Source organism: Phymastichus coffea, unplaced genomic scaffold (genome assembly GCF_024137745.1).
Source record: "Phymastichus coffea isolate CEN01 unplaced genomic scaffold, Cenicafe_Pcof_1.1 PCOF00162, whole genome shotgun sequence".
Classification (NCBI taxonomy): Eukaryota; Metazoa; Arthropoda; class Insecta; order Hymenoptera; family Eulophidae; genus Phymastichus; species Phymastichus coffea.
In genome coordinates, this window is record NW_026706973.1 from 62674 (window position 1) to 84954 (window position 22281).

Here is a 22281-nt window from a genome sequence, read left to right on the forward strand (position 1 = left end):
GGGCTTGGCTCGCTTGTTATTTGCAAAAAGAACGCGCCAAACTGCAGTTTTCATTAGGCAATAAGGCCAAAACGTTGCTCCCGGGGCAGGTTTCGCGCGCATTCCCTCGGCCAACTTTTCGACAGCCGACTGCCGGATAGGAATTCCTTCCTCTTTCGCTAATCCCCGCGATGATAGCAATCATTTTCGCGTTCTAATTCGCTCGCTCGTGCAGCTTTCGGAGCTGCAGCCGACACACGGACTGCAAAGCGAAAACTATTTGCATCGGAATCTGCAGACGAGGCTTTTCAAAAAGGGTAAAAAAAAACGAGAGCAGTCTTCTCTCCTCCAAAGTGTATGCATACAGCCGTGGCAAGACGCTTAGACCTCCCCTCTCGCCAGACGCAAAATCCTCTCGAGCCGTTTCTTTTTAGTGGGCCGAGCTTTCAGAGCTCTCTCTCTCTCTCTCTCTCTCTCTCTCTCTCTCTCTCTCTCTTTCTCTCTCGGCCGCTCCTTTCTTTTCCCCTCATCGCCGGCATTTCGGATTATATCGAGTGTACTTTGCATAAATTTCCGCTAAACAGCTCACGCGCCCGAAAGTAACTCATCGAATTTCGTTGCGATTCCGCATTCCGAGCGGCGCGCGCGTACGTCTTGTGTCGCCGCGCGTTATGTCGCTGCGCGTACACACACACTTTCTTGCCGAGTTCTTCTCTCGTACCATAGACTGCGCATACAAAAGTGTACGTGGCTGCGAGTGCGGACGAAAAAAAAAACAGTTTCCCTTCCCTTCTACGATCTCCGTTTTTTCAATTGTCAAAGAATATCCTTTCCTCGGCGAACTCGATTCGTCTTTTTTTTCTTTCGCTGATTGTCTTTGTTGCATCTTTGTTGTGCGCTGTCATCTTTCTTCTGTTATGCTTTTCCATACCTAGTCATAGGCAAGTTTATTATTTGCAGCAAAATGAAAAGAGCAGTCACAGCCTTCGGAGCTGATGGCCTAAGTCGAAGCAACGAATTCTCGAAAGCCTCTAGGTCCTATTCATTTACGAGCGTCATAAAATATTCCCTGTTGGCTCTACTTCTGGCTCGCCCGAAGCGGTCGGGGATAAATTAATAATTGTTCCCGGTAGTATTGAAATTATAATTAAATTGATTACCGCGTAGAAAGTTGAAGCAAGCAATTAACTGCTCCGCATCAAGGGAGAATCAGTTCCTATTTATCCGACGGAGAATCCGAATTGTGTTTCTCGAATGTCATGAATCCAAGTTGGATTCTTACATCCGTTAGCTATTTGGCGAACAAGCCACCGTTCCAAATGAAAATGCGACAGCCTACCAAGCTGATGATTTCTGCGTTCATTCTAATTTCGTATCGGCATAGCTGTGCTTTGATCATTTTTTCGAATAATTTCTCTCGTCGTACATTATTATTGCAATATTTTATTGGTAGCCTCGCGTCAATTAGATCGTCGTTCGCTATTTGCTGACAATTTTTTATGTCAATCAATTTTCAATAACCAACAGCTCGATGCTGGGAGTTCACTGGCGAGGGACGACGTATTGATTGGCTTAGAAACTGGAAGCAATCACTGTAACAACCAAGTGCGCATGTTCACTCGAGTTTCCAGATACTCCGATCGCAAATGGATGAATGTGGCGATGCTCTGAGCAATTAACTCGCTTACATTTTCATCACGTCCTATCAGTAGTCAAAAAAGAAAAAGGGGAAAAAAATCAAAGGGAAATTTTATCGAACGAATAGAGAAAAAAAAATAGCGCGGATATATCCACAAAACTCTATACGAACTCTGGCTGGCGTAGGGTGTACGACAATAGTCACGTACGAAGTACGTGATGTTTCGCTGGCGAGTCATTAAAGTGTCCAGTGCCCAGAGCGAAATTAATATATCGATATCGCTCTCCTCTCTCTCTCTCTCTCTCTCTCTCTCTCTCTCTCTCTCTCTCTCTCTCTCTCACACACACACACACGCACACCTTCTCGTCGTCCGTGTGGGAATAATGCCACGCGCGCACGTTCCGCACTGACACCTCCGTCCTGCGATTGCTGTGGTTTCGACGCGACTCATTTACATACTCTGATGGAGCAGTTTTCCGGATGGATTTTCCACCTATTGTTCGCGTGCTCGCCAATGCACGCATGCAGTCGGCAAATCTGCGACGTGTGTTTATTACCGTCGAAACTCATTCTCTTTCCAAAGACAAATCCTAATACGCCAAGCAAGTTAAATAAGAGTAACCAGAACGAATGTTCATTGTGAAATGTTTCCGTTGTAAGCATGGGAATGAACGTCGTCGGCGCACCTTAATAAAGAAAACCGGTACTCTTAGCCGCACGACAAATCCTTACTTAGCATATAACCCGGAGGCACCTTTTTTCCTCTCTGAAAAGGCAACGGGGTAGAAACCCATGTATCTTTGGCAAGCAGCCGAATCGAACAATTGCAATTGGCTAATCCTTGACAACGCGAGATATGCCGAAAATAAATCTTAGATACAAAAAAAACAAAAAAAAATGAAAAAAGAAAAAAAAGGTGGGATTGGAAGGAAGAAAAAGAGTTTTAATAAATCTAGGAAGGTAAATTCGCGGACATTAAATTCCGCTCTCGCGATCGCAAAGCATTCGTCACTTTGCTCTCGGAGGTTAGGCGAAATTAGCTTCTAACCCTCTCCGAGGCTTTATTTATCGCTCGCCTCGCTCTTAATGCTCTAGACCGTACCAAAGGATCGCGCGCGAAGGGTTGGGTCACTTGATGTGGATTTCATTGTTATTAGGCTCGAAGAATTCCGTATAGTCTTTGAAAAATCCTCAAATTCAACGACTAGCCGTGACCAAGTTGGATGTCGAGTATAACTCGCGTACTTTGAAATCCCCTGGCGAAATACCGCCGAAGAATCTCGGCCAAAGAAACAGCAAGAATAATGTCCGAGCTTCTTTCTCCCGAGCAACGCCAAAGGGTCGCCGAAGACAAAACATGCTACGCGAAATTCCACATCGACAAGTCTCAATTAATCGATCATAGTCGAAGAAAAGTGAAGGGCTGGGGAGGCGCATAAAGCGAAAACACGGCGACAAGTTTCTTGGGTTCGGGAGTTGAAGCCACGCGGAATGTGTGGGTATATATATATGCGCGCGCTCGCGAGAGAGAGAGAGAGATTTGGCAGTAGTCCAAGACGCGCGTCACGAGCCATTGCACACGCGCGTCGCGCGATCCTAATGCAGCCACATTACCCGATCGAGAGAAATTGCCGGGGCTGGCATTTTTCATCCGAACGAGCGACAACGCTGGGTGTACTTTTTTCCTTCTCCCCGCCCGTCGATGATTGCACTCAATAGAAGAAAAAAAATTGCTGGAAATTGACTCTGTCGCGACGCCACGGTTAATGTCTCGCTCTCATTTTCTGTTCCAGGTAAGTTTCCGACGGACGCCGGCTACGTTTCGGGGCACGCAACTTATGGCACGAGCAACGTGACCGGACACTTTGCCTAAAGGAAGTTAGACCCTTTGAGAGCCACTCGTGCGCGAGCTGCCTAAAGGTGAACCGACACCGAGCCACTGTTCCGCCGGCCGCACACGCATGTCTGGTATAATTTATAGGCGAGGCAGCTCGCGAAAAAAGAAAAAGGAACAAAAGGCAGGCCGAGAATGTCAATCAAGCAGCAAAGTGATTTTCCGGGGCAACGATTATTCGCGAGAGCGCGGCAGCAAATGGGTCGAAACTTAGGCTTGCCTCGCGGCGAGGCCCCCGCTTGCGAGAGAGCATAAGTGCGCCGGGATTAGCGCCGACAGCTCCAAGCTTGCTTCGTCAGTCGCACTGGCGTGCATCCCGCGCCGCCCGCGATAATCGAGTTGCTAACTGTACCTCCATTTCTTTCAAAGCCTCGAATAAAAGCCAGTTCGAAATGAAATTCAGCAGCCTCGGGGCTGCGGCCATATAATACTAGTTTCCGTCGCTAAAAAAAGGGACAAAAGCCCCGGGCAGAGTCACGTCTCTCTCGTGCGCGATTTGCTTGCGTTCCTCCTTCCCACGCGCCTGCAGGCCAGCTTTCCCACCCTCTCTCGCCCTCTTGCTCTGAATTCAGAAACAATAAATATACAGGAGGAAAACTGCGCGAGCACATCACATCTCGCGTTTGCTCGCAGCGGCGAATTTAGCGTGAAATTAAGTCGCCAGAAAGTTTCTGCTTTCGGTGTACACAAAGTTCGCCTACGGTAGACGTCAACGAGATGAGATTCTCGCGTAGCGAGCCAACTGGTAACGAAGAGATGACGAAGTTTTTGCGCCTAGGCACTTTTTTTTACTCCGCTTGGAATTATGCTTTCCCCGCCCCCGACGCCGACAACTTATTGATTCGCGCGAGCGCCAGTCTATCTCGTAGCTCTCGGCTTCTTTTTCTTTACCCCGTCGGCGTCGCTGCTTCCAAACTTCGGTTGTTATAATTTTAATTGATGGTTAACGTGTTAATGATGATCCATCCGTGTCGACCAACTTTTTCGCTTTTTGCCGTAATCTCTACCGCACTTACGCTTTCTTTTCCAACTAAATCTTCGGCCAGCAATGTTGGCTCCAACTTGTCTGCGAAAATTGCCCGGCGGAAACAACAATGCTCTCTCCGCCCTCGGCGAAAAAAAAACCGTGTTCTACATACAAATCCCGCGCTGGCTAAGGAAAAGTAGTAGTCTCGGACAAAATTGATGCATCCGTACGTTAGCAGCAAAAAAAAAGAAGAAAGAGAAGAAGAAGAGAAGAAGAAGTGGGTGGCGATGTCTATCTGGCCATCCCTAATCTCGGTGTCATCGTCCGCTCTCGAGCATATCATCACTGCTGCTGCGCGTAGCACGTCTGTTTGTCCACGTCCAGCTAGCGGCGACGTATGTATATATTCATGCAAGAGCTCCTCTCCCTCCCATCGTCGTCGTCGTCGTCGTCGTCATCGTCGTCGTTCGTGTTTGTCGTGCTCGGCTAGCCGTGACCCTCCAAGCCAAACTAACCCTCCAGGGGACAGGTATCGCCAACGACAACTGCGTCTTCGCGACACACGCGCTCGCGTTATTTTCTTGCTTTCGCCCCTTTTTTCGCCGCAGGCCTCGCTGCTTTTGCTTATGTGATCGACGCCCGGGAATGTTCGCTTTTGCGTTTGCAAATTGACGACTTCTTCTTCGCCTCCTTGTCCGTTCTGCCAGCCTGTATGACTGATTGTGCAACTCGGCGAAATGGATACTTCATTCATTTTCTGCTCTCTTACGGACAAACAATTAGATGAATGAACGACTGAATGTTGTCGGAATAGCGAATAATGGAGAGAGGAATGTAGCTGGCCGCGTGGTTATTCTCGTGACAGTGGAACTTGCCGTTTGTCCGGGTAGCTGAGAGCAATCAATTCATCGATATCTTTGCACGATGTTCGCCAACGGCGGCGATACAAAAGAGAGAGCGAGAGCGAGAGAGAGAGAGAGAGAGAGAGAGAGAGAGGCAGATCAGCAAAATTGAATGAATTGAAAAGGGGACGTGAATCTAAAGAAAAACCCTATTAATATCGATAGAGAGTCGAGCGCAAAGAGGGACTCGAGAGTGAGAACAAGCAGGAGGCAAGGTAAATAAAGGACCATTCCGATTGGCTGATCAATTACGCGAGCTTTGCATTATTCATAGTTGAGCAGAAGGCTTGCCGCTGTTCTCCGCCGCGAGAAAGTAGATGAAAAAAAGCAAATTAGCTGACGTCGAGGTTGTTTAATCATTAAAAATAAAGAGCTCGCAAGAGCGCATTCTCGCTATGAATTTCCAAGACGAGAGAGAGAGAGAGAGAGAGAGAGAGAGAGAGAGAGAGAGAGAGAGAGAGAGAGAGGAACACGGGAGAGCGATCAAAGAAGCCCAAGGGGCGCAAATATTCGCATTTTAATTGGCCCTCGCAGTCGAGACTATTCCCAGTCGCGTATTTTCTCAGCGACATTTGCGCGCATCGCTAGGGAAATTGAGCTTCCTGTCTCTCTCTCTCTCTCTCTCTTTCTCTCTCTCTTCCCATCTCTCTTGCTGCTCGGGCTACGCTAATCAAAGCGAAGCGGCCCAGCTCCGCGTACACTTTTTTAAATAAAAAGTTGGCTTTGATTTCGCTGTGACGGACGTCCGACTCCCTCTCCCATGCGTTTGCTGCAGCTTCAACTTTACTCGCTCTTTTTTTGACTTTTGCCTTCGAGTGTAATGCAACGATAAGAAGTATTCGCATGTTTCCGATTGTGTCGCGCAATAGAACAATTGCAAGTGAGTAATGTGTTTTAGGCGCAATCGATTCATGCAGCAGACAACTTACGTCGCCATATTCATAACGCCATACCACAAAAAGCCATTGTCCAACTCTCTGCTGGGCGCCCAAAAAAAAAGAAAAAGAAGGGGGGAGAGCAGAAAAGCTACACGCGCGCACACTCACGGGCTCGCGCGAGCGCTATTTACTACGAAAAAGCGAAGAAAAGTTTCACGCGTCATTGAGTTTCGTTAATAACTTGGCAAAGAAGCGCCTCGCTCGGGGTGCGACAGGCAGCAGCGAAAAAGTTTCGGAAGCACTGGTCGACTTTTTCCCTAGCGAGTCGACCCGATTCTCCGCGAGCGCCTGATTCGATTTTCATTGACAAAGACACTCAAAAAGTCCTCTTTTCTCTCTCTCTCTCTGTCTCTCTCTCTCTCTCTCTCTCTCTCTCTGTTGCATCGTGAAAAATCACGTCATGTATACGCCTTGTCGCGAACAATAAAGTTTAATCTCTCGTGCACTTTCGTATTCCAAAGCAGAACGACGCTTCAAAGTCACATCAGTCGTAATGCTCTGCGCCGTTGCATTTCCCAGCTGATGCGCTGTTTCGCCTGCGACGTCGAGCTCACAACAAAAAGGACTGACCCAAGAAAGCACATCTAAATTCGCTCGACACGAGGTCGCGTCTGCTCGACAAGTTGCGCTCACTGTCGTACGCCAACGACGAAAAATGAGTATCCGTACGTTCGAGACGCAACGCGCGCTCATTTAATATCCAAAGAGGTACGGGTATGCGTGTTTGCGCGCGCGATTTTGCAGGGCGAGAACGAGGGGTGGAGACAGCTAAAAGCAGTAGCAGCAGCAGCAGCAGCAGCAGCAGTACGTTTCCGAATCGAAGGATAAAGCCTAGCACTAGCAGGGCTTTTCGTCTAGGACCGTACACTACGTACGCTTAAGTAATTTAATTAGAGCCAGCTACGCTCGCAGAGGCAGCAGCAGCAGCAGCCGCCACGACGTGACTCTCTCATCCTCTGCTCTCTCAGCGGAGAAGTACTCCGCTGCCGCCGGTCTTTGACTGGCGTACGTGCGAGCTACGACTCGCTTGGATGGATTCGACGATGGATTAATTGATGATTTTCGGTAGCACGCGTGCTCGCAACCCAACTTCTTGGGGCTTCCGACGATACCCCGCCGAGCTTCGTCGGATGTCTCGCGGCGTTCGTCATCGACGAAAACACGCCGCACTTGGCCAGTCAACAGTTCGGTGGCGCAGCCAGACTCGGGCGAAGAATATAAATCCAGGCGACCGGCCGATCGCCAGAAATAAAGGTGGCGAGAGGACGAGGACTGATTGGAGAGACGGCGCGCGGACAAGCTTCGGGACGGAGAAGGCGAGGAGCGAGCGTCCGCGTGGCTCGCGCCGCCTATTGTTTGCGCGCTTCATTATGCGCCGCGGCAACCAAGGCTGCTTTTCCACTCGTCGGACGCCTGTATACGTCGAATCGACAGGCAGCTGCTGGGCGAATTATTAAATAAAAAACGAGACACGTCGCTCGGCGCGAGGAGCAGGTATTGCGGCAGCAAACACGCCACGCGCGCGTCGGACCGCCAACGCTCTGCTCTAAATAATGGAGCGAGCTTCCGGTAGAAACTCATCTTGCGCGCGGGCTTGACGGAGGTACACGCGCTCTCTGTTTGCCTGCTTGGGAAGCGTTCGTTCCGCGTGTCGCCTTGTTGTCCGCGCCATGAAGAGGAAATCGATCGGGTGGTCGTTAGTCGACGATTCACGCGAATAACTCGGCAAAGAAGGAGAAGAAGAGGCACCCGATTTAAAGTCAATTCAATGGGAATTCAAAATTTTTTGCTGCCGTGCGCCGACGATAGCGCGCACAAGCGAATCGCGTCATTAGTCACTCTCTCTTTCGGCCTCGGAGAGTCTCAATTCAGAGACTCAGAGACTGTTTTCGTCGCGAGGGTGCCGAAGATGTATGCGTATGAAAATTTTAAGAATCTGCTCGCTTCGGCAGTGAACGTTAAATTTTTGAGCTGCAGTCGCCCGAGAGAGCAAAGTCGCGCTACTTCCTACTCTCTTTTTTTTCCGTTGTCTGGAATTTATCATCTCGCGCAAAGTTTTCGCAAAGCGGAAATACAAAGTTTATTCCCGAGAATGACGAGCCATCAATAAGAGGCGGCTCGCGCAACTGAGAGAATTCAGAAACATCGCCCGCCACTTTATATCTCGATGATAAATAGAAACTCGCCGGGCCGTAAACTCGTCGACGACGACGCTTTATCAGCGACTTCCCTCTTCCTTCCTTCCTTCCTCCTTCTTTTCCTCTTTCTACGAGACAATGAGAGGGCGCGGCTATAAATGCCGGTCGAGATAAAATTACAAAGCTCGCATTCGATTGAGTGCCATTTTTTGCCTTTTGCTTGGGCTTTAAGGATCGTCCAGGAATGGGGCCGCGGAATCATCGTATACAACTTGCTCGAGCCGTCAATTGTCTTCTCGATTGAACATTGAAAGAGGCTTCCTTTCAGCTTCCGGAGCGAGTCGGCGAATCGCAGAAAACCGCTAATTTATTTAACCGAAATGAAATATTCAACTTGGAGAGTGTATAGTCACAGCTGAACTTAACTCGTGACACAGCGGAAATATTGCTAATTCCTTTCACGCAATACAGCACGCGGAAAAATTAATCCGCGGTGAAAAAGAATTATGAAGCACACTAGTGCACGCAGTTTCTCTCTCGTCATAAATCATTGCTACAATGCAAGACAGGGAAGAGGGCAATAATACGATATTTATCGTTGCGGCTGATATTAATTTCGCCTGAAGTCATCGAAATAAATCTTCGAATGAATGATTCTCTTTACCTTTTTTTTCCAAAGGATTCTGTCGTGCGTGCAACTCTTTAATCAGGCCGCCGAGTTTTCCGGGCTAATACACGATCGAGCGGCTGCTATATATGCTTCAAACGTACTCGCGCTTCGATGCTCACCTCTTCATTACCTCTGACCGGCGAGAGAGAGAGAGAGAGAGAGAGAGAGAGAGAGAGAGAGAGAGAGAGAGAGAGAGAGAGAGAGAGAGAGACTGACACTGAGTGTTTTCAATAAAACGCCGCGCGTTTGTTAATGGTCGAGAGGAGACACCGAAAAAAGCCGATGTTTTTTTTTTTCCTTCTATGAAAGAGATTGTCGGCTTTTTGGCTTTTGCCGTTGTCGAGTATTAGATTCGGAAAACGGGAGAAGGATATGCTCGATAAAATTCGTGTTTGCCCAGTGACGAACTATTTGGTACGTTTGCGATAAGAATATAGCACGATAAGGAATCACGATGACGAGCAAACTTTTCGCGCGGAAGACGAGCTATCAAATTTATTTATCCGATTCGCGCGCTTGATCCTTGGAAAAAAAACGAGAGACGAGAGGAAGAAACAGGAGCCGGAATATTCCTTGCGCCAAAACGACAGCCTTAAAAGAGAGAGAGTCGTTGCGGCAGCGGAAACTTTTAGCTTCTCTCTCTTGGCATTACGCTACCAATTACAGCGAGAGAGAAAAGAAGACTAGAGATAAAATGCAGAGAGAGAGAGAGAGAAAAGGACGCTTGTCGTCGTCGTCGACTTTTACGACTTTATGCCCGCGACGTTGACGAGATTGGCCATAAATTTATTTTGCTTTCTCTGCTTCGGAAACGACGATATTGTTCTGGCGGCAACAGCTAGAAAGCGTTTCTCGCTGTTTGAAGCCGCCGGATTTCTCGCGAGAGGGCACGTAGCGACTGTAGAATCGATGGCTTTATTGGCTCCGAGCGAGCGAATAATCAGTTTTTTGCAAGCAACGGCCTTTAAATCCATCGTTTTATCGCCGGGATGAGGATTGCTATAGGGTTGGAGAGAGAGAGAAAGAGAGAGAGAGCTATGAATACGGATCAACTGTGTATAATGCATAATGCCCGAGTGAAATACTGGCGAGTGACGTCAGACAAAGCGCATTTGATAGTTCATCCGTAGACGCTGCTCATGTAATATTGAACGTTACAAGCCGCAAAACTCGATTAATTATTCATAGCGGGCATCGATCTTTCGTGTAACGAAGGCGCACGGCTCAAGTAGATTCCGCGTTATTTGCCGCTGTCACTCGGCGCAGCCATTGGCAACCGCGGCCGAGCGTCTTCCCGCAATTAAAAATGCAGAGCGTCGCCGCGCTGCAACTGGGTCGCGCATGCTAATTATCGAGCGAGCGAGCGGCTCCATTGCATCGCAGTCATCTTGTAATAATCCGCGCAAGTTCAAGACTCGATTATAGCAGCCACCATTGACGTTATCGCCGGGGTTATTATCGTCATTATGCGCCAACGCTAATCGAATGTACGCAGTTTCCAACCGACTGGCTCCGCTACTGCTTCAGCTTAACCATCGAACTTTGCACTCAGGATTCAACCTTCCCGCTATATATCCAAGTTTCCTCGGGAGAGAGAATCGATTAACTGCGCCAAGCCCCGTTGCTGTTGCTGCTGCTGCTGCTGCTGAAATTTATGTAATGAGTCGAGTCTTTTTAGTGGCTGTGGTTGCGCGCGCAACACTTGTCGGATGGCTTGTTATCTCACTCTCGCACCGCTGTTACTCGAAACAGACAAACTCGAGAGACCCGCTAAGAGATACTTTTTCGATTATAGCTTTTCTTTTAATCCACCAAATTGCGCTCCGTCACGCAGAGTTCATCATCGCTTAGCTTCTTTGGTAGATTCTTAATGAATTTCATCCACGATCCGATTCAGACTTCGAAGGCTACTTTCCTTTCTTCATCCCTCACAGCACTCCGAGTGACTGAATTGACGGCCAGTTGTCTGAGAGATCGTAGATCGGATTTATGCGACATTATGTCAATGAAAGCCTCGTGAAAGCCATAACTATGACCTGATGCACCTTAGTAACTTGAAGCGTTACTCTCGGCAGATTATTGGCAAAGTAGTGACTCGCCGGATGGGCCGAGAGATCAGAAAAATCATCCGGCTTGAAATTGGATTCTCTTCCAATGCGATATCTTTTTACACGATTATTTTCAGAAGATTTGTATTGTTTAGAAGCAATCTTTTGAGTGTAATATCAAGAATATTAGAATTTATCCGCGGCCAACCCGTTCAACATGACCGCGTCGAATGAATTTTCGACCATGGGTTGTCCGAACCATCTCGTTTCACCAGTGTGAAAATAAAACTACTCTTCTTTGTTAAGCTCAAGCAGCCCATTTAGAAAGTACACGATAAAATGACCATCATCTTCGCTGTGCGAAGTGTCGAAAAGTCTTGATTCTCTAAAACCATTCGACTTGTTTTGTTGAATTTTTCGCAATCTAACTGTTTATTACTGTGTTTCCTCATCTTCAATGATCCTCCGGCACATTTCCAAATAATCGCTATAAGTAAATTCATGATAAATATTTAATGTATCTCGTGCGGATATTAAATAAAGCAATATTTTACTACTCAACGTTGTTTGCAGATAAAAATGAATTTTACTGGTTGATGTTCTGGCTTCTACCGTTTATAAAGCACTTCGCTCTTAAATCGGTTTTCTTATCAGATATTTAATAAACAGCCATATTTACTTAACAGCCATAACAGTGCATGCATGGCTTCTGCCTTTAATAAAATTTTTACAAAATTACTGACATTTCAATAATGTTGGATAATATGTATCGCTTCTTATGATGCCATTTAAAATTTAGCGTTTCTCTTGAAAAAGAACTGTTTATTTGAAAAGTAAAATAAATACGAGTGTTTGAAAGGGTATAACCACTGTATATTGGAAAAGTTTGCTTGATAAGCTTCTCGGAATTACGATGCTTTTACGACTTTATATTAGCATGCAGAATTACGAGAACGTGCCATATCTCTGTTACACTTCGCTCGGCGTGTTTGCCGGCACGTTAATCGATTAACTTGACGTGTATCTGATACACACTTTTAAAAATGCGACACTGGTATTAGTGAAAATGAGAATGTAATAGTATTAAATACGGTTAATAAACAATAATAGTCTATCTTCGATACATCGCAGTCGTATAATATTCAATTGCATTTCCAGGGAATATAAATATGAAGCTTCTATTTTAGTGAATGTAAATGTCAATCAGCTGGCTGAAAGATTAATCAACTGATCTCGCTCGTCGATCATTCAAAATTAGAATTACGCCTTTCGTGCCCGCGTGATCCCCGATCAATTTCAGTTAATCATCAAGCAGCGCTCAATCATGCAATAACTAAAGGAGCTGAAGCCCTTTTCAGAAACGAAAAATGAAAAGTGGAATGCCACACTCGAGCGCCTCACCGCGCGACATTCGTAATTGCGCGCGCGCCGAGTGGCGAAAGCAATTAAAGTCTCGTCGGACTTTTTCATAACAAGCTATTGTTTTTGCGCGTTAAAAAAAAAGGAAAGAAAAAAGAAGGAGAGCGAAAACAGGGGAGTAATTGCACGTGCGCTCACGCGAGGTGCCTGGATTGGCAACTATTTGCGTTAGAGTGGTGCTGGCTATGCGGATGTTTGCTACGGATCGACTCGTTAATTTGTTTTTCCTGACGCGAACGCGCGGCTGCGTCAACAATTGGCTGATTAAAAGGCGCGTGGGTAATTGCAATTCGCGCGAGTGCGGCGCAGGCTGCTCGTCAAAGGCTGTACGTTCGATTAACATGACACGTGCACTTGACGACTTTTTTTCTATTTTTTTTTTTTTTTTATTTCTGACTGATCGCAATTTGATTTGTGTTTCTGGAGCGACGCTATTAAAATTTTGCACTGGCCAACGAGGAAATGGTCACTGGAACAATTACATTGACGTTCGCTGTTCCAGGAATGACAATGCTGAAAGACGACTTCTGCGGTGACAACATCTTAGATAGAAAATTATAGAGTTTCGAACACGAACGCAAACAACCGAAAAATAATCAAATGTGTCGGTCGATAAAGTGCTTGAAAATTTGAGCAAATGTCATTACACAGGCTCGCACGTGAACGAAATCTGGAAATAGTCTATATCCATACACCAATTCTGAAAATTTTGTGGCGAACGAACGTGTCTTTTCCATACTAAAAATGTAACGAGTCTTCTAATGCCTGCAGTATGGAATGGCTCTTTGCTCTACATATACATACTTTAATCCACGCATAAACGGAATAAGGACACGTAGTGCGTTTCGACGTTGGTCGTATATTTGAGCTGGGTTATTGTCGAGCGCGATGTTAACGATCGACAAACGGGACCAAATGAAGGAAAGAAGGAGTGCGTGTATTGCAGCGCAGTTGACTGATGGCAACAGGTGAAACTTGCGAGCGCGGAACTCGCTCGGCAAAGTGCTCACGGGGATTAAGCCTTGCCGCAACAGCCGATATTGTAATTGCCGCAGCAAGTGGTGTAGAGGCCACCGGCAGCAACCCTAAGATTGATGAGAGCAACGCGCAAACTTCTCGCGCTCTCGAGAGTGCGAGATTGATTGATGCTCAAGGCTTATTGGGGCGAGCAGCCGGAGAGAGAGAGAGAGAGAGAGTCTGCGCGGCTCGCCGCCGTCGAGGATTTTACGTTGGCCGTGGAAAATCGCCGTACTTTGTTCATTGCTGTTCACGGCAATTCTCGAGAAGCGCGGAGTGTCTTTCAAGGCGGACGGAAACAAAAGTCTATGGAGCGAGCTTAATTTCTGTCCTGCTCGGACATCCGCCGGACGGAAATGATTTGGAGCGTCGCCAAGCGGAGCCGGCGTCCACTTGACCGAAGAATACAAAAAAGGAAAGTCAAGAGAGCTGCTACTGCTCGCTCGAAGAGATCTAAAAAACCTGGCAATGCGCGACTGAGCTTTTACTGTCGGAAATAAGGGAACATGTTACAGACGAGATGCTTCATTAAATGTAGACGCGACTTTAATTGGAAATTACTTATTTCTTATGGTCAGGTCATTTCTCGATTGATTCTTTCGCTAGAATATTCATCGTCGTAATGCGAGCTTCGGCGAATAAATAATTGAAAGATTGAATGTTTGATGCCCTAGCTGAGACATTCAAACTGATTGCATTAACTGCCGTTGGGTTGTTTCATCAGCAATTAATTTCAGGAAACAGTGCTTGCAACTTGTAATTCATTTGAAGTGCCAATGCCTTCATCGTAGCGTTGGAATAACGACGTAAACATGCTTTTCGCAAGGTTGTGCATAGAAAGAAAATACCACGTAACACACAGCCGTGCGGTAATCGCATCGATTTCACCGGTATATATACGCTTCTCGTTCTTATTCAAAGGGAAAATGACAAATAGCGTTGGGCAAGAAGAATGGAGTCTTTTTTTCTTTCGGAGCGAGGGAGTTTGCATTGAAGCTCAGGCAAGCGGAAGAAGCCGCTCGGAAGTTTCTTCTACAAACACAAACTTTATTTTGAGACACTACTGTCTTCTGAAAAGAGGGAACCTGCGCATGTGTATATTAATTATACGAGAATACAGTCTTTTTTCCTCTCGCGGGTTATTTGCCTCTGCTATTACACTTTCGCCGGCTGCTGCTGCCTTTATCTCTGGCCAATCATTCACTTCTCGCCACGCTCCGGCTGCCTCTTCCATTCATCATCTTTATTTTCTCTCTCGCGTGCACATTTTTTTTTGTTAGAGGAGTATATACGATATTCTCTCCGGGGGCAGAAGCGCGTCGGAGCCTCTGTTTTACAGATTTTTCATTCGCTGTACTTTTGTTCGCCTGATTATTCGAGAGTTGCTTTTTTTCTATCTGCTGCAAATATTGATTTTTTTACTAGAACGTAAAGTTCATTCGATGTTTTAGGAAAAGAACGTTGTATTAGCAAGTCATGACGCATTTTAGCTTTGAAGTTCAATAGGGCATGCGACGTCAGAAAAGCAGTTTGACTTTATTGGGAAAACTGAAAGGATTTTTGAGTCCTAGTCTCATTTTACTTACAGAGTTTTTTTAGGTCAAGATTCTCCTTACGCACAATTTACGCACCCTTTTCAATTTGCTTTGAGGACATAATAAATTATTCATCTAACTCTATCTCTGATTATACCTGCTATTTTCCGTCCGATGGCAAAATCCTACTGCTACAAAAAACGCGCATAGACAATCTCGTCGTGAGATATCCAATCGAACCGCGAGGAAATGGATTCCTTCGGCGACAGAGAGAGAAAGAGAATAAAAAAACTCGAAGGCAATCGATGGCTCTGCAGGCGCCGTCGTCTGGCAAGTCTAAAAGGGAAATTGACCTCTCTGTCGGCAATACGATTGTCAAGCAAATAATTGCCGGCGTATCATTTTCGCGGTTGGGAAATTTTCGAAATTGTTTTTTGCAGTGAAAATAAAAAAAAGAGAAAATCCTTGCCGTGTCGAGTCGCACAAAGAAAGCCATAGGCAATAAAAGAAAAGCTGCCTCTCGCGGACCTAATTTAATTTGATATTCCCTTTGTTTTTCACGCGCGACTGCCGTACAAATGAGAGAAATATTTTAAATTCCAGCTCGTCAATGCAACTCGTCCCAGTAATATCCGGTTACCACCCCCCCCCCCCCCGTCGCGCACTTGGAATACGAGAATATTTGCGTTGTAATGAAATGAAAATACGGCTGGGCCACCGCTGCCGCTTTTCTCCCGTCTCTGCAGCCTTTGGCGATGTGTTTTTTTTTCTTCTTTTTTTATTTTCGGGTAGCTCGTCTGTTTCGGCTAGTTCTTTTACATGTTCTCCGGGAGTACGGCGCACACTTGTAAACACCTTACTCTCTCTTACTCTCTCTCTCTCTCTCTCTCTCTCTCTCTCTCACTCTCTCTTTTTATCCCTCCGTTGCGAGTTGTAAAAGAATATGGTTGTGAAGTCGGACGAGAAAAAGAAAAAATTCCCGTTCGAAATTCAAACGCAAACGCGACAACGCTTGTGTTTTTTAGAAATAAAATATTTCATCGTGCGCCACTTTCGAAAGGTGGATAATCGAAATGGCGAACGATAATTATTGCCAATCGAGTCGGCGTAAATGCGTTTGAAACCTTATCATTATCAATGATCATCTCCATTAGCGTCGTAAGTTATTTATAATATCTGCCTCATCATCGCTAATCACCCAGTTAATGTTCAATAAACAAAATTGTGAATAGCCATACTACTTTAGGCCATCAGTTCAATTTTTGGCGACGCGATATACACACGTACTTTCATAAAATAGTTGGGCTTTTAGCAACTAAAAGCTCTCGGACATTACTCCGGGCGCACTTAATTAACTTCCCTTACCGGACAGCTAAATTTTATATACCGCCTAATTATTGGTATTGCGACATGCAGCGGGGTCTTGGCTGCCGTCGTGGAAAAAAAAACGACCCCCGGGCGGGCTCGAACCACCAACCTTTCGGTTAACAGCCGAACACGCTACCCGATTGCGCCACGGGGACTTCTCAAACGAAACTGTGACACAGCAATGATGACGGAATATTATTGTGGAGCTACTCTGCGCGCAGCTGATAAGAAGGTTATATGACTCGCCGGCGACGAATGAAGCGAGTGTGTGTCGTTGCGTCTTGGTTTCGCCGTCGCAGATCTCGGCTCTTCTCGTCTTTTATTACCGCGTGCATTATCGCAGAGAATAAATTTTCTTAGACAACGCTGATGGATGGTCTGTTTTCTTTTTATCTGAGTTGTCCGCACAAACATAAACATTGACGGTAACGCGTACAAACGGTTGCATAATTTACAAATAATTCTCATTACGCCGCATTCGGACGTAACAAACGCGGAGGCGGGAAATTGTCATTTGACCATTTGTCGATTGATGACATTTTAATGAAATACTTCGGCAAATGGAAAGCGTTGCATCCAATTACGTGACATCAAAAGCTCGCGCGTCCACGCGCCACGACTGATTAAAATTTGGCGAAAAGTTGCACGCGCAAATTTCGAATAAGAGAAAAATGCATCGATGTGCCGCGAAAGCATATGCCGGAGGGAGTTATCGCCACAACAACGCGGAATGTCCGTCTTCCGCGCTCGCGAGCGAGAAAAAAGTCCGGAGCTGGCTCTCGCGCGTAGAAGGTGGGTCCGACCTGACGACCGTCTGCGATTGTCGATTTGTCTTCATTTTCTGGCGCAGAAAAGAGAGCCTATCGGCGCGATGCCACGAAATGCGGCATGTTTGATGCTGCCCTAGAAAGTAACGAATACTCTTGTTTACTTTCTATTGCAGGTAAGTGAAAAACCACGAAAAATGTTAGGCATCGATCAAGCGCCAACAGCTGGAAAACTGACATTAACCATAAAAAGTAGAAATTCGTGCGGGAAATTTTAATCATGAGCGAACCGATCAATCAAGTGGTACGTAGCTAAAAGGTATAGTGGCCGAAGCATCGCAAGGCAAAGAGGGAAAGAAAAGGGTTTCGTCGTCGAGATGAGACAGGAAGGAAGAGGGAACGATAAATTTCGGTGCGCGACGCGATTGAGGCGCTCTCGCGCGCGCGATTTATGGCCAGGGAAATGTCGATGCTGCTTCAAGATGTTATTGGTTAATTTTTTTGCGTGCCCCGGGCCAAAAAGCCTTGACTTTTATAGATACAAACGATCCACTTTCCGTCCGGCAGAAACGTATTTTGCCTGTTCCTCCGAAACGAAACACACGAATCAGAAATCCATTCGACACCTGCCGCAACGTAAGTGCAAAAAAGTAAGTTTTCATTAATGCCTGCAGCTGAGGCGTATATAGCTTCCTCACGCTGCCAGTCGTGTTCAATATTGTAGAAGCTTAATGCTCCCAAAACACAGCGATACGTTTAGCGCCTAATGCCTAGATCCTCCCATAAAGCGCCCACACGGGTAACTTCGCTATAAAGCCATTTATCGACGTTGCGAACTCTCCCCTCTCCCGTCCAAAAAACAGCAACTATCTATCTATCTCTCTCTCTCTCTCTCTCTCTCTCTCTCTCTCTCTCTCTCTCTCTCTCTCTCTCTCTCTTACGCTTTTACGTTTTTCGTCGTAAAAGAAGCAAAAAAAAACGGGGCGCGTTGCGGTAATAAAGAAGCAGGCGACCGTAAAACGTCGCCGTCGTGCTGACAGGACACGCGCGCGTACGACGGCAAGAGAAAAAAAAACAGCGAGAGATGACGCGACGAATCCATAATTCAACCGATTTATGCGCGAAGCGTAGGCTTGAATAGTTTATGCTTGCCTTATTGCTGCTCAGGTGCTGGCCGTCTTCTTTTCGTTGACGAGAATTTTGTTAATACGCTGTTGCGTGTTTTCCTGAATTCTAATTTTCCCCGGGCTCCCCGCGCGCAGCCTCGCGGAGATTCGCTTTGAAAAGACAAAACTTCATTTGCAACTGGAGCTTTTTTTCCTCGATGAATTATTTAGCCGACAGAGCGAACAAAGTAGCTTAATGCCGAATGAAGAAGGCCCGAAAGAGGTCGTAAAGCTGAAATTTCATTCTTCTGCATAACTTGAAAGTTAATCTGCCAATCTGGTCCCATGAAACTCCACACAACAAAGAGGGCGGAAGGGCGTCTGTATAAAATGGATTCGCTAAAAGAAAAACGCATTAGTGCCGTCCTCGAGGAACCGAGTGGCAGCATTATCCATCGCGGACGGCTCCATCCGCGCGCGGAGAAGAAAAAGGGAAAAAAGTGGCGAGTCACGCGCGCGCGCCGAGTCACGAGCCCGAAATTAAAAAGAAATCGACGCGCGCGCCTAGTGAACGCGCAAACAAGTAAGACCCGATGCAGGCGCCGAGTAAATATGCTTCCATCCGCGTGCGCACGCACGCGCAAACGTTGCGGGCTGCGTCTGTTTGCTGGATCAACTGCTCTGGCATGTGCGCGCGGCGGAGGGCCAAGCGCACTCCGCCTGGCTCCGGCGCTGTTTCCCTGACTTTTCCTCGTCGCAGGCAGGAGTCTCCCCGAGCGCATTGTAAACGCCAGTGTGAACCGCGCGTCTGATTCCCGCCGCCTCGCCGACGTCGAATCGCCGCGCATTGTAATCGGCCGGTCGCCGTCGTCGTTGGTTACACGAGGTATCTCCGTCGCTCCCCTCATTGATCAACGCTGTAGCGTCGTGTTCGGGGCTCGCGCGTGCCCGCGCGCTCTCGACCAGTGTGCGAGAGAGCGATATTGGGCCAACGTTTGTACGAGATTGAACGATGCCCGTGTTTCTCACCCCTCGTTGCTGTTGCTGATCCTCTTCGGTACATCAGGATTTTTGTCGGATTATTGTCAGGCCTTGGTTACGCGCGCGCGCGCGCACACGCCTGTACGTTTGCCGACCGATTCCATCGCTCGATGCTTTTTCACTTGAGCCTCCTATATTACGTGACGAAAATGAAGGAGACCGCGCGGAAGGAGAACAAAGTTACACTCTGGCGACAAATTAACCGCAATTTTTTCTTTTTCGCGAGCTTTGTCGTCGTCGCTTTTAGTAATGAAGGAACGTCGAGCGACCTAGGAAGCCCGCACAACGAACTCTATATCCCCCTCCTTACCCGGAGCGACGAAATCGGAGGTGCGAAAATCTCGCTTCGCCGAGCTAATGAGTCTCTCGCCTTGCTCCGAGACATTAATTACGATATTTAATACTTGAGCGCGTTGTGTCTGCGGCTCGCTCACACTACTTTTTCCGCTCTCGTTATTAATTAATTACAACATTTCTTTGTTTTCGTATTCTATGGGGGTTGGAACGTATGTGGAAGAACACTACGTAACTGTATTTGCAAGCGCGTGTTCAACGCTGAAAATGGTTATTGTGTATACACTGACTTGTTAAATTTCGAGACGTTGCTCCACTAATTGGGAACAGTTATTTTGAAATATATGTGTTGTAAGAGAAAAGCAGGAAAGATTAAACAATTTACTTTTTTTTCCGAAACTTAAATGAAACAGGTTGTGGAAATACACCATTGTTTTATTCTGTGTCAGTCATTTGAACATACTTCGCAATTCAGTTTTTCAAAATCACTTCAGTCGAGGAAAAACACAACCGAAAATCATAATAACCCTCAACAACACGTTAGAAAATCGTCTAACGTCAAAGTTCAAGTTCAAACAAACAGCAATTGAAAAAAAAACTTCACGGCAAATAATTTAAACAGTCGTTGCAACTCTAGTTTTCACTCATCTTCTTGTTGATCCAGTCAACGTAGGACGAGACACGAGTGTACACAGACGGTGCGCCAATCGAACCACACGGGTACATGCCCCACGAGACGATACCCGCCAGCACCGGCTTGTTATTCTTATCGTGAACTGCCAGTGGTCCACCCGAATCGCCCTGCGTATGTACAAAAACGAAATTTTTAATATCAGCTGACTGTGTCATAAATAGGCATTGAAAAACGAAACATTGATTGAATATCGTTCATTTTCAGTATATCGCCTGAATCTTACTGTAATTCTTACCGAACAAGCGGAAGTAGTGCCGTCTAAAGGTCCACTACACATTTGAGTAGGGTATAATTCACCAGATGATTCGATAGCCTTGATGGCAGCTTTACACTCGTCATTCTGTATAATGGGCACAACGGCAGTTTGCAGGATCGTCGTCATTTTGGGTAGCCAATTTTTTGAGATCAATCCCCAGCCACTGAGTACTGCATTACCGCTGTGTACTTTGTCTTGCTCTGGAAGTTGAATTGGCTGTACGCGTTCGTTGAATTTTATTGGAGTCTTCAGTTTGAACAACGCGATGTCATATGGTGCAACGTCCCTGAAAATATTCAATTTTAATTATTGTAAATTGCTTTTTGTTTGTTACAATGGCGCATCGATTTCGTATATCAGACTTTCTCATTATAAAAAACTGATGGAGGCCATGTTGAAACCTTTTATTTGTAGTCTGTTTAGCGCAAATAAAAAAAATATGAGAATTAAAATTGCTTATAGTTAATTTTTTTATTTTAGTTCTAATTTAATTTTTTTCTAGCAAGAAAATAAAATTAAAAAATATATGTCTTTCATATTTATAAAGAATACAATCGAATTTCAATAATCGAATTCGTAGATCGATAGCAATTTACGTTAAATTATTTCTAAACTATTGTGATAATAATCATTTTTATAGGCAAATAACGTACCCAGTGTATGATTCATGCACGATTTTTAATGCAATCTCATGAGTCTGCGTAAACTTGTTGTCATTGAAAATATGATGCTTGCCAACCTTGATGTTAGTATTGCCGATCTTTGGTGCACTGGTGACACAGTGAGCAGCCGTTAATATCCAATATTCGTTCAAGATCGAAGCTCCACAGGAATGAGTGTAGGGTAAGATTGGTGGAAGACGCCATTGTATTGAAGCTTGATATGGGAATTGACCAGGTTTGGCATCTTTACCTCCGATTATTCTAAGACCATAAGTTTTTGAAAGCCAAGGGTCACGCACTGATAAACTATTGCTGGCTGTAGAATACAATGAATTTTTAATTTCGTTTCAGAATAGTTTTTTAATTATTTATCAAAATACTAACCCTCGACCAGAAAAAATAATGCCAAGATACCAATGACAAACCTCATGTTGACTAGCTAATGATTGGCATGATGCAACGCAAATATTTATATACAAAATTCAATCTAAGATAATGACGTTTTTTCTGAGATTTCTTAGATAGAGTTTTATGAATTCGAAATCTCCACTGCAAATACGATGATCTTTAATGTCAGTTGATCATGTGTACATATAACGTACTTATGACCTTTGTAATCACAATTTGTGGTCGATTAAAGCCATCGATTACAAAGTTTTCATATGTTTTTTTTTATCAGTTAATTCAATAATATATGGAAAAAGTATTTAATAAATAATTCGTGTACTATACTGAAACTTACGTGTAATGTATAAAATTCTATTTTTATTTAATACTAAATAATGTCGTTTTTTCTATCTATTTCTATTATTATTTTTGATGTCAATTTTCTTAAATACTTAATTCATTTCTAACAATCAATTCAAAGAATTTCATCAGTACATATTTGAATTCATAAATAATCTCAAGACGATAACGAAAGCTCCTACGTTATCATCAGACACTCG

At 45.5% G+C, this 22281-nt stretch overlaps 2 protein-coding genes and 1 non-coding gene across 4 annotated transcripts in view; 1 reads left to right on the plus strand and 2 right to left on the minus strand.

The window, feature by feature from the left end:
* Nucleotides 1-22281, plus strand: part of LOC131672919 (CUGBP Elav-like family member 4) — a 127013-nt gene that overhangs the window by 33803 nt on the left and 70929 nt on the right. The gene's annotated exons all lie outside the window — the stretch shown is intronic.
* Nucleotides 16596-16669, minus strand: Trnan-guu (transfer RNA asparagine (anticodon GUU)). Its single transcript has one exon. It is a non-coding gene; the product is annotated as a tRNA-Asn (tRNA).
* On the minus strand, nt 20113-21764 carry LOC131672918 (trypsin-1-like). The gene is made up of 4 exons (XM_058950461.1): nt 21719-21764; nt 21326-21650; nt 20652-20958; nt 20113-20523 (listed from the first exon to the last, which is right to left on the minus strand). Exons 1-4 carry the CDS (start codon nt 21762-21764, stop codon nt 20356-20358), a joined length of 846 nt encoding a protein of 281 aa, XP_058806444.1. The 3' UTR covers nt 20113-20355.